Below are 13,398 nucleotides of genomic sequence, written 5' to 3'. Positions count from 1 at the left end.
GGGGACCATTTGGATCAAACTCAAGAATAGTCTAATAGAACACAGTTCTAATGAATAAGAAACAATTCTATAGTGTGGAAAGCAGATGCAGGTAGATTGGATTTTCCGGGCATCTTAAATTGGGGAAACCATTGCTAATGGTGTACCCGTAATCTTTTAGTGTTCTTGCCAAACTGCCTTCTGGCTAAGGAAGCTTTGGTTCTTCTACTTTGATCACATGTTCAGTGTAATAGGGCTATAAGAGATAAGGACTATTTCTTAATGAGAGTCCCTGCTAAATGAGGACACATTCCTGTAAAATTGCTGATGGAATCTTTTCGTAGAAGAGGTTGGCACTGATATAAACCAGCAGCTGTTGCTGAGTGGCATTTATCAGTTGCTTTGCACTAACTATTTTGCAGAAGGCATTCAAAGAGGAGGCCCTTCTTTCTAATGAACTTTTTGAGAGAATGCGAGGGGGGAGGGGGAGTCCTTGCTTGTTTGAGGCGGAATCTGTCTCGATAATAGCTATAGCCTGCAGCAGGGGTTATGCCTGCAAATAATGTTAAAATGTAACCCATAGCTGATGATGGCAGCACTAAGACAACGTTCCCCAAATGGTGAGGAGAGAGAAAAAAATGATTGAGAGAGGTCAGAGTGTTCAGATCTGTTTAACAGTCTGCTATAACCTGGAATACATTATGGATTAGCAGATCAGGTAGAAATGTTTATTTTACTGGTAGTATTATGATCGTGCCTAGAGGCCCTGATTGAAATACAGGCCCCATCATGCGAGGTATGGTACAGATCTATGGTAAGAGACATTTCCTGCCCCCAAAGAGCTTCTGATCTAAATAGACAAGACTGATAAGCGGGACGGGATTAGAAAGACTTTAGTACCATCCCCATTTTAGAGATGGTAAACTGAGGCACAGATAAAGTAAGCTACTTGCCCAAGGTCCCACAGCAGCAAAGCCAGGAATTGAATACAGATCTCCAGGTCTTAACCACAAGATCTGACTTCCTCTATTTTAGAAGCATTGTTTATTATCATCTTTCCAATTTCCCTGAACAACTGAATTGTGTTTTTTCCTCTGCAGGCCAAATACACCAAAGTCATCATCACACTTCATACTCAGGATTGTTTCAAATGTTGTTCAAAATGTAATGGTATTCCTTGTTACCAATCAACTTTTTATTTTCTTCTTAAATCTGTCCCCAGGCTGGATGATTGATGCTGACAGTCGGCCTAAATTCAAGGAATTGGCTGCTGAATTTTCTAGAATGGCTCGAGACCCTCAAAGATACCTTGTCATTCAGGTCAGCAACTCTGGAACATCTAGAAATCATTTTAATTCTGCTTGTAGCATCACAGAAATGTCGGGCTGGAAGGAACCTCGAGAGGTCATCTAGTCCAATCCCCTGCACTGAGGCAAGACCAAGTAAAGCTAGACCATCCCTGACAAGTGTTTGTCTAACCTGTTCTTAGAAACATCAGCTAATACTGTAAGATAGCTCAATACATATAGACCAATGCCGAGATGTGAAAAAATGGGGGCATGGAATTCAGTTCCTAACTCCATATTTACATTATCCCAGATCTACTCAGCATTGGGGAGGCCTCAACTGGAGCACTGTGTCCAGTTCTGGGCACCACACATCAGGAAAGGTGTGGACAGATTAGAGAGAGTCCAGGGGTGAGCAACAAAAATGATAAAAGGTTTAGAAAACCTGACCTGTGAGAAGAAGTTAAAAAACAAACAAACTGGGCCTGAGTAAAAAAGACTGAGCTGGGACCTGCTAACAGTCTTCAAATATGTTGAGGGCTGTTATAATGAGGACAGTGATCAATTGTTCTCCATGTCCACTGAACGTTGGACAAAAAGTAATGGGCTTAATTGGCAGCAAGGGAGATTTAGGTTGGACATTAGGAAAACTTTCTAACTATCAGGGTAGTTACGCTCTGGAATAGGCCTCCAAGGGAGGTTGCGAAATCCCCTTCACTGGTGGTTTTTAAGAACAGGTTGGACAAACAAATGGAGATGAATAAAAATTGCAATGTCAATAACATAATTATTAAATACCAGAGGCCAGAACATGGAATTAGTTTGGGCCAGATTCTGATGGGCTGACTCACAATGATCAATACAGACAGTTCAGTGGAACAATTTGATCAGTAAGACAATAGTCAGCATGAGTAATAGTATCATAATGTGACCTTTTCCTAGCAATATTCCCCACTGAGTTCAAAGGGGAGTAATGTTTAAAAAGAGAAGGCCCCCGAAAACCTGCCTGGATAATTATTTCACTAGCTAAAAGAACTTACTGCATTCTTTGTACTTCCTTTCATTATCTTTTTAATCTCCTTGTCAAGGTAATTTGCTATATAATCTGGCGAGTATTTCATCATTTGAGGTCACCCATGTGGCCTCTTTCATAGTGCTGTTTGGCCTCTTCCATAGCGGTCGGTTAGGACAATAAAGGCCAAATGTTCATCTCAATTTAACTCCATTGCAGTACTAGTGTCACTGCCCTTATAGAAAGTCCTCTGGAATATAATCAGGAATGATAACCTCTCTGTGAGTGAGGTAATATCTTTTATTGGGCCCTACTGCAATCCAAATGTTGTCATTACCCAGTTTAATTCCTATTGATTTCGTCCCTATTAAATTCTTATAAGGCCTTCCATATGGCTAACAGGGGAATTTCACACAATAAATCCTTAAAAAACACAAATAAAAATAAAATAAAATAAAAAGCAAAGAGGCCCACTTTCCATTATATATATGTTTTCCTGCATTAGCCTTAATATCTCAAATATTTCACAACATACAGCAGACCTTCCCAGAAGCTGGTCTACTGGGTCCAGAATTGAGTCTGTTTTAAAAAAGAAAGAAAAAAGTTCAATAACAGGAGGGCAAAACATTTTATTTTTGCTTGATTAATGCAGTTATTCCCCTCCTGTCATCATATTCCCAGCCAAAAATCAAAATAAACTATGTAGCTGTGGTGATGTAGGGCAACCTGAGTATATGCATGGTCTCTGCACCATGACTGTAAGGTGGTGTAGAAAACAGGTAACCACGCTCATAGAATTAATTCATCTCTGTGTTATCTTCCTCTGTCCATGTGACACATTCAGGGTGACGACCGTATGAAGCTCCCGAGTCCAAACGACAGCAAATTCTTCCAAAATCTCCTGGATGAGGAAGACCTGGAAGATATGATGGATGCTGAGGAATATTTAGTTCCTCAGGCCTTTAACATCCCTCCTCCTATCTATACCTCCAGGGCTAGAATCGACTCCAACAGGGTAAGAGCAGCTACTGACTCTCAAAACCATGACTAGAGTTTTAAGTGCTCTAATCAAGCATAAGCCTGAGTTACCCTGGGAAATCTAAGCTTGAAGTGCGTGGAGAGTGACTATAAAAATGGCATCATGGGGTTCCAAGTTTATTGTGTCTCAGTGAATTCCAAATCAATAGCTCCGCTCACAAGTGAACAAAGGTATTCTTTGAACAGCCAGTCCTGAATGCTCAGCCTAGGATTGTAAAGCCACGCTGTGTTCTTTCTGGACAGTGCATCATCAGTGCCAGTAATCACGAGTCTTTCAGTCTACGTCTGCCAGACAAACCCATTACTTGTAAAGGGATTGCACAGGTCTAACTGAGAGCAGCTGGAATTAAGTACACAATCCTGCCAATGCATCTTGAGCCGGAATGGAATCTAGCTCTTTCTCCAGTCTGTCTGTGGGCTCCTTTACTACAGTATCTGAGCACCTCACAGTCTTTACTGTATTTAGCCTCACAACCCTAAGAGGTAGGACAGTGCTATTAGTCACATTTTACTGATGGGGAACAGTGGCATAGAGAGGTGAAATGACTTGCCCAAGGTCACACAGGAAGTCTGTTGCAGACTAGGGGCTTGAGCGCAGGTCGCCTGAACTGCTGGCTAGCTCCCTACAAAAAAATAACTGTGGCAATGAGTCTCAGAGCCTAGGTCAGCTCATTCGGGCTCACACTATGGGGCTAAAAGTAGCAGTGTAGATGTTCCCGCTGGAACTGGGCGAGTGGGGTTGGTCTCAGAGCCTGGGCTTCAGTCCGAGTGGGAATGTCTGCACTGCTATGTCTAGCTCTGTAACATGAGCCTGAGTCAGTGGACCTGGCCCTGAGACTCACTGTTGAGGGTTTTTTTGTGTTTTGTTTTTTTGCTGTGTGGATGTACTCATGGTCTTTGGAGCATCCTGCCTTCTGGCTCTGCACTTCTAACAGGAGATTAAAAATGTTTAAATAAGATTGGTGATCTGGTGTCCTCTCTGAAGGGAGGAGAGATGACTCTAAACGCATCAGGTTAGGATAAGAAGTTGTCATTTTTGCACAGACACATTTTTCCAAGGGAAATCACATCTAAAACACTGACCAAAGTCTCTCCATAACAGGCATAGAGTTTGATTTCCAGCAGTGCTAAACACCCACAGCTCCAGCTGGAACCAGTAGGACCTCAGCATGTGCTTAAAGTTAAGCAAGTGCTTAAGAGCTTTCCTGAATAGAGATGCTTTCCTGAATGAGGGCCATAGTTTGGCTGAGCTTGCGATCTATACCCATAATGCATCTCCGAACTGTCTTGGGTCAGCGAAATTGGGCTGTAAATTGGCACTGACTATAACAGCATCCAGTAATCACCACCGTTATTATGGTTTACTCTCACAGTTTGATTAACAGCAATGACATTTATTCCTTACTGTTGAGAAATCTTCTGATTCCCTCTTTAATCCAAGCAGTTCCAAATTCATGCAGTGGGATGGATTAAATCACACTGCATATGGAAGGCAGTGAATATTGCTTATGAAAAGAAATCAAATAAGGAGCAGAACTAACGACCTGGAGCCAGAGTTTGCCATTCTGAGCAGTATTTTATTTTGCACGGTCTAATGGAGTAAGGTGAATAAGGAGGGGACAGAATCTGTTCCTTAATAAGTAATAGCTGAGTTTTAAATAAGTTACTCATGGTTTTAATTAGAGGCATGGACATCATTTTTCCCATAAATAAAAATAGATGTATTTGAAGCTATGTTCCACTTGCATTGTGCTTCTCGTGATCACTGCCAGCGTACAGTGGAAAACTAAAACAACTTCCTTTTACAGGGCCCCATCTCCATGTAGGGAAAACAACGAGTGTGAGTTGGCAGGGTTGCCACCTGAGCACTCCTGTGTGAGGGTGCGGGATTTGCTGCCATTATCGCAGGGTCTTGGCTCCAAGTCCCATGAAGCTTGGGAGAACCCTCACCATGCTACCTTCCCTCCTGGCTGCTATGGGGGCCTGGATCAGGCAGGATCCATGCAACCATCATGGGTACGTCTACACTGCAATAAAAAGCCCACAGCACCGAGTCTCAGAGGCTGGGTCAATTGACTTCGGCTCGCGGGGCTCGGCCTGCGGGGCTAAAACTAGCAGTGTAGGCATTCAGGCTTGGGCTGGAGCCCAGGTTCTGAGATCCTTCCCCTGAATGGGTTTCAGAGCCCAAACATCTACACTGCTATTTCTAGCCCCACGAGCCTGAGTCAATTGACCCCGGCTCTGAGACTCGGTGCCATGGGTATTTCTTTTCAGTGTAGACGTACCCAGTGATACCTGCCCCTTCAAGTCCTCTTCCGAGAAGAATGTCACATCATAAAGAGGAAACCAGTGTTAACTAATGCTGAGAGGGCGACGTTTTCTGACACTGGGCTGCCAGTGGGATTGGGGATAGAGTGATGGCTCTGAATTTTCCTAGAGCATCCTATAAGTCTAGCGTTTTGACCAATATAATATTATACTTTCTCAATAGTTTTCACTACTTTCTGGGCCAGCTAAGGGCTGTGGAAGGCCCCGAATGCAGTGTAACCAATGAGATATCAGTTTACTAAAATGGGGGTCGGGTACAGAGAGCCTACACAGTCCATTCACACCCTCTGCATGGCATTGTGCCGTACTCCCCTGGGGCTCCATTCACCCTAATTCACAGGCATTATTTTTAGGGCAGGGAGAAAGGAGACTGCCGAGGGTGTGGCCGATGAATGTACAATTTATATATAATAACAGCTGCTGGAATCAGCAGAGGCTGACCCCTCTCATGTGACAGGGATATTAACCATTATAACTCTGAGCCATGTCAGATGTCTCGGTCAGCACATAAAGTCTGGTCTCTTGCTACCAGTCGCGTGTCTTACATTTATTACAGGAGTCCCCAGGCAGCATGCACATATCTGCACGCACACGGCTAGATTTCAGCAGAGCATAATGCTGAAGTACCTCCCTGGTGAATCAGACATGCTGTGTCTCAGATACATAGTTGCCATAGAGGCCCCTGATTTCTAACACAGATAGGTTTTTTTTCTGGATATAAGCTCTGCTCTGTTTGCTCTGCAGTTGCAATAATGCAGATAATAATCAATGGAGATAAGACTGCAATTGTTCCTCCTCTAAACATTCATGTTGATTTAAAACTAAATGCGCGGTAGCTCCTTTAAGAAGTATTCTTTCTACTGTGCATACTTTAAGTACAGATGGATGTCAGTTGCAGGAATCACATAGCCCTGAAATGCCTTCAAGTATCTATACATACAGTGCTTTGAGTCTGGCTTATTCCGTTTCCTTTGGGTAACTTGGATTTATGCTTGTTTGGCGTAACGAATATTAATATTAAATGAACTCATTATGATCAGTGTTATTACTGTGAATACCAAATACATCGATGCAGCTCAGGCAGTTTATGTTCATTGTTACTGGAAAATTAAAATTTATGTGAAAGTCTCCATGCTGCTTAGCTAAGGCAAGACACGGAGCCAGTAGCTATGGAATCTTCAGGTCTTTCCTGGAGATGAGGTGGTTGAAAAATACCGTTCGCACCATCTCGCCCTGCACTTACTGCGATTGTGTTTTAATTTAAAAAATGAGGCATGCTTACTGTGAGCCGCTAATGTGCTCTTTCTCTGGGCATACTGCACAGAACCTCTTGGCTTAAATGTGCCATAGCACAATTCTAACGAGGGATCAGGAAAGCAGGGAGATTCTGAGCCTCTTTGTGCTTAGACATTAAAGTCAGTGAACTGAAGTCAGAGCATTTGTTCGCTAAGGAAAGCTGTGAAGTTTCTGCTGTATGATCCTAAATCCAGGCAAGGTGATGCTAGGGTTAGGCACCAATGAAGGAGGATATACATAAGACAAATACAAAAAAACAGTGTAATATACAGTGGTGACATAAAGCTGTATCCCGCAGGAAAGATGAAACCTCAGTGGGATGGGATATGCCAGTGGCTCTCAAACTTTTGTACTGGTGACCCCTTTCACATAGCAAGTCTCTGAGTGTGACCTCCCCCTTATAAATTAAAAACACTTTTTTAATATATTTAACACCATTATAAATGCTGGAGGCAAAGCGTGGTTTGGGGTGAAGGTTGACAGCTCGCGACCCCCCATTTAATAACCTGGCAACCCCCTGAGGGGTCCCAACCCCCAGTTTGAGAACCCCTGGGATATGCCCTCCACTGAAATAAACAAGGTATTACCTTCCTAATCCTCTGGGGTCTGTTGAGATAGGCTGGAGGCACAAGGCCAAAGCCTCCTGTTACTCCACCACCACACACACACTGTTTTCCTGGCAGCCTGACTACTGGATCCGGGCTACCAAAACTCCTCTGTTTGTGGCTAACTCATGGACTCCCTTGGAGAAGAGTTCCCCCTTAAAGGGGAGTTCCCCAGCATGGAACTGGGCAAAAGTTAATGCAGGGGCTGGTCTGTCCAGAAAATTGGAATTTCAGCTAAACTACATTTTTCACATAAAGTGTCTGCTTTCCACAGAAAATTTTGACTTTTCATCAACACCTGTCAACCAGAAAGTTCCAAAATCAGCAAAGGGGTTAACAACTGGTGGGTTTCCAGTACTTAGTGTTCTGTTTGGGTGAATAATTTCATGCTTGTGAAAGTCTAGTCATTGCCACTGCAGTGGTTATAAGCCCAAGACTTTCCTTGCTAGCGCTAGCAAACCTCCTACATTCACAACCATACAATTATTGACTCTGATTTTTTAACAAGTACTGACCTGTCTGAACAGGTACAGTGTTAGGACAGATGGAAGTCTCTTTTGTGTGCATCTATGCATCCGATGAAGTGGGCTGTAGCTCACAAAAACTTATGCTCAAATACATTTGTTAGTCTCTAAGGTATTTGTTAGTCTCACAAATATTCCTGTTCTTTTGTGTTAGCATTTGTACACCACAATGCTTTTACCTTGGCTAATTCTCACTGCTGCTAACTATTTATACTGTTCAGTAGCTCCTCCAATTGCAGCCCTTATTACTGTGTTCTGTACACCGTATATTATAGAAACCCTTGATGCCATCTATGTAGATAAGAGTCAGGTGATATTTCACTCCTGAACCTCTATTTATACTTAGCCCATAAAACGTCACTCCAGAGTGAAATAGGGCAAAGTCTCATCTAGGCTCTTAATTTGTTTTTAGAAACACATAAACGTGTGGGCTTTAAAGGGAGTGAAGAAAAGAAGAATTAGAATGATTATTAATGGTATTTTATACAGACATGGCAACTTTCATTACAGATGTTGGGCATAATTCTTAGAATTGAGACATCTGCCACATGGAGCACACCAGAGCTCTGGCTTGACTAGACTCCTTAGTCACATAGGTGACCTATGTAGGAACCTAGAGGGCAGGGCCCCTGCTGCCAATCTGACTTCAAAGCAGGAGTGGAGCTGGCCTATTCTCTGGCAGTGGCCTACTGCACCCATTACTCATGTTACATGCCGAATACACAGAGCACCAAATCAATTCCCTACAGATCAGCCACTTTGTGCATCTAACAGTTTATAATACAATAGTTGATTTGGTATTAAGAGAAAAAAATAATTTAAAATTGCTGAGATGACAGGCCAGATCAGTGCCCAGGCACAACCCCATTGACTATTGCAACCCCACTCTAGTCTGCCGGGTGATGCAAAGGATAAACAAAAGGTGGATTTAAAACCCGCACATTGCAGCCATGTGGCACATTTCACAAATTTAAAACTTCTTTTTTGCATTTTTTTTTACATTATAATTATGCCTTGAAATTATGTCATTATTTTAGAGTAACATTAATTGCATAAATAGACATATAGTCATTAACATTAATTGCAATGACTATATAACTATTCTACAAACTTCAAAATTGCCTTTGAAATCACTAGAAAAGTGGTCTGATTGTTGTGAGAAAACTCCACAAAAATGAAGAAATTCACAAAAAGAGTGGAGAGTGCTTAGAGGATTGGGCCCTAACCTTCCAATATTCACAAATTATGGATTGGACAATAGAGACCCTTTAATCAGACTCTCCTATAGCCTTTATTATGAATTCCTTTCTTTTGGGCGCTTGCCTGACAACTGTGGGGGGAGACTGTGCAGGGGAATTTCAGGGAGTTAAGAATCTGCTTTATGCCCTGGCATAAAGATTATGCAGATTAATGCATGCTGGAGTAAACAGATGCTGTGTGCAATGCCAGTTCGCCCAGCTAAGTTGGTGCAGGGGGTGTTGTAATTTGCCGATAGGACAGGCTAGCAGTCAATCACTTCCCTCTGCCCCCACCACAAGGAGGAAGCGGGGAGGGAGTTGTTTCTCCCACCCTTTGCATTGAGGGCTTTAATAACAGGATGGCTGTGATGGGGCCCTCATCCCTACTATTTTCAATGAGTGCAATTCAGTACCTGTTTCTGCTGATGAGACATGAGCCAGAATAGAAGCCAGCTGCTTCTACCAGACTTGTGCCAGTTCTGCAAGGGTAACAGGAGGCAAAAGGAATTATTACAAGGAAGCCTGTGTTATGTAGGAGGTCAGACGAGATGATTGCAAGAGCTCCTTCTGGCCTTAACTCTATGCATTTATGAAGCAGAAAAAAAGTACGTTGTCCTAACTGTCAGCAATATGACTCTGGAGTCATAGATTTTAAGGCCAGAAGGGACCATTGTGATCATCTACTGTGACCCCCTGGATAACACATGCTAGAGAATCTCACCCATAATTTCTGCATCAAGCCCATCACTTGTGTTTGAGCTAGAGCACCTCTTTAAAAAGATATCCAGTCATGAGTTAAAGATTGAAAGTGATGGAGAGTTCACCACAACCCTACGTAAGTGGTTCCAATAATTAACTACCCTCACCATGAACTTATTTGGCCTTATTTCTAGTCTGAATTTGTCTAGCTTTAGCTTCCAACCATTGGCTCTCATTATGCCTCTTCCTGCTAGATTAAATTGCTGCCGACTATCAGAAATCTCTTCTGCTCAGGGCGCATGTTTGCTGAGCAAAATGGAGCCATGTGTTACATGCTCACTGTTCAGAGCAAACCTGCATTTAATGTTGCCTTTTTGTTCTGGTTGGCTCCGGCTATATGCTACCTTCTGTATTTCTTCAATACCTTCTTCATAATAAAGCGACGAGAACTGTCAATGTTTTTGCCAAATGTGACTTCTCCCTCTGCTAACCCCATTTCCACTGCAAGACAGGAGCTCTCTGATTCAGGCAAGACTTCATGCTTTTATATATGCAACCAAGAACTTAACTGTTTTAACTTTGCATCCAATTTCATTCATTCCTTCTCCTAAGTCCTGGTAATCAAAATAGGTGATCAAAATATATCCTAATATTCCATGTCTTGCCACTAGTTTGTGTCATTTCCTTATGCATTCAAGTGCTGTAGTTCATCTCCAATACCATAACAGATGAACTTGTAGATTAATAGGATACTATATCAAAGGCATTCTTAAAATTCAGGAAAATTATGTTGACAGTGTCCCTCCATTAGCTCTCTTGCTTCTTCCAAACACTTGGTTAATTGTTTTATTAATCCATCCTGAATGTCTTTCATCACATCATAATGTTCCAGATATTTCCCTACTCTGTCCCTAATTAGTGGTTTTAGTATTTGGTACAATGATAAAGTCAAATCTATAGATCAGTTGTTTACCCAAGAATCATAGGACTGGAAGGAACCTCGAGAGGTCATCTAATCTAGTCCCCTGCACTCATAGCAGGAATAAGTATTATCTAGACCACTCCTGACAGGTGTTTGTCTAACCTGCTCTTAAAAATCTCCAATGATGGAGATTCCACAACCTCCCTAGGCAATTTATTCTAGTGCTTAACCACCCTGACAGTTAGGAAGTTTTTCCTAAAGTCCAACCTAAACCTCCCTTGCTGCAATTTAAGCCCATTGCTTCTTGTCCTATTCTCAGAGGTTAAGAAGAACAATTCTTCTCCTTCCCCCTTGTAACAACCTTTTATGTACTTGAAAACTGTTATCATGTCCCCTCTTAGTCTTCTCTTTTCCAGACTAAACAAACCCAATTTTTTCAATCTTCCCTCATAGGTCATGTTTTCTAGACCTTTAATCATTTTTGTTGCTCTTTTCTGGACTCAATATTCCAGTTAAGGCCTAATCAGCGCGGAGTAGAGTGGAAGAATTACTTCTTGTGTCTTGCTTTCAACACTCCTGCTTATACATCCCAGAATGATGTTCGCTTTTTTTGCAACAGAGTTACACTGTTGACTCATATTTAGCTTGTGGTCCCCTATGACTCTGCAGTTCTCTGTCCTAGGCAGTCATTTCCCATTTTGTACATGTGCAACTGATTGTTCCTTCCTAAATGGAGTACTTGACATGTGTCCTTATTGAATTTCATCCTATTTACTTCAGACCATTTCTCCAGTTTGTCCAGATCATTTTGAATTTTAATCCTATCCTCCAAAGCGCTTGCAAACCCTCCCAGCTTGGTATTGTCCACAAACTTTATAAGTGTAATCTCTATGCCATTATCTAAATCATTGATGAAGATATTGAACAGAACCAGACCCAGAATCTGCTCTTAGGTATTGTCAGTTAGTTTTGGTACCATTTCCTGCTTTTTAAAGAGTTTTTTGTTTTGTTTTTTTATTCCAAGTCCTCTACTCTTTCTGCTTTGCGTCTCCCTTAAGAAGTTTTGGATGGATTTTAGAATTTAATCAATGTTTTAAGTCATCAGGCTAGCTTCAGTCATTTTTGTCTCCTTGTCCCTGGGAAATGTCTAATGTCATGTATCTGTTTCTAGCCCCTGTATTGGAAAGCCAACATCATAAAGCAGTTTTTTATGCCTAATACCCAGAAAGCGAACCTAGGTATAAACAGAAATTGAAACTGCCTGGTCTAATTTTATTGCTTAGGATGAGTAGAATATAAAAAAGCATCAAATCTGATGTAAAATAAATTAGATTAAAACAGTTCAGTTTTACTGATCTATCTTAAAAGAGAGATAATTTACAATGTCTCTTTAAAATATGCTCAATTTGTGACAGAAAAAAAGAGTGAAATTCATATGTTGGGATCAAACAAAACACATGTGGGCCAACACTTAGCTATAGCAGGGTATTTTTTTAGTGCCAGATTCCATAGCCTTATGACAAGTAGTCCCTCACTCCATGAGCAGTCCTATTGAAATTAGCAGTGCTGCTCACAGAGAAAGGCACAGCATGAGCAAGGGTATCAGAAGCTGGCTCTTAATATGCCCCATGCTATCTAGCTGTTGAAGATCATGTTGCAAGAGTTGCCCTACACTGCTAATCTTGTCCCTCTTGTTTTTTCTCTGACATACGTGGTCCCGAGCCACAACGTTTAGATCCAGATTCAACCTTTCTAGTTTTGGAGGGTATTTGTTCTGGGGTTTGGGGTTTGGACACACATTTGCTACCAATTTAATATATATTTGGGATCAGCTTTGCAGCGGGATTACCCTCCCCCAGTTAGAATTACCGTGAGTTCACACTCCCACCAAAGGACAGTAACCAGTCCAGGGGACCCCAGCTGTACTTTGCAAGAGCTATCAGTATGTGAAATGGAAATGTACTGAGCTTCACTGTCACTGGTTTAAAATCAAGGAGCATCTGCCTCATCTATGAATAGCTGTTGGCTCTGTTAACAAACAAGAGAACTTGCAGCTGATTCTGTTAAAAAAACAAAAACGTCCATGGCTATAAAGGGAATGACTGCCAAATATTTCTAAACTCCGCTGATGAGGCACTCAGTGAGTTTCCAAAAACCCTTTTTATTTGGGAGGCACAGCTGGAAGAGTGGGTGAGGCTGACCAGAAAGACCTGACCCCAGATTTTCAAATGCACAGAACCCTCAGTGAGGGTCAGAGTTGGGAAAGAATCCCATTTAGGCACCTACATAGGGACCTTTTTTTAAAAAAACAGTGCTCAGCACCAAGAAGATCGACTTGTGATACATGTGGCCAGATTTTCAAAAGAGTTCAGTACGCAACATGCTGAGTTTTTGGAAATTTGAACACTTATTTTGGTGCCTAAGTGGGAGCTGAGCTCTTTTAAAAACCTATCCCTGACTTGTGGGTGCCA

At 41.9% G+C, this 13,398-nt stretch overlaps 1 protein-coding gene across 1 annotated transcript in view; it reads left to right on the top strand.

Annotated features, from left to right (window-relative positions):
- The window catches only part of ERBB4 (erb-b2 receptor tyrosine kinase 4), a 940,185-nt gene that overhangs the window by 910,330 nt on the left and 16,457 nt on the right, over nt 1–13,398 (top strand). Inside the window, exons 23-24 of the mRNA XM_029910528.1 lie at nt 1,202–1,299; nt 3,122–3,292. Coding sequence (XP_029766388.1) covers nt 1,202–1,299; nt 3,122–3,292 — 269 coding nt within the window. The remainder of the gene's footprint in view (nt 1–1,201; nt 1,300–3,121; nt 3,293–13,398) is intronic.

The sequence above is a fragment of the Terrapene carolina genome, unplaced genomic scaffold, assembly GCF_002925995.2.
Source record: "Terrapene carolina triunguis isolate 2854851 unplaced genomic scaffold, T_m_triunguis-2.0 Scaffold62, whole genome shotgun sequence".
NCBI lineage: Eukaryota > Metazoa > Chordata > Testudines > Emydidae > Terrapene > Terrapene triunguis.
This window is presented reverse-complemented; position numbering and strand designations above follow the sequence as displayed.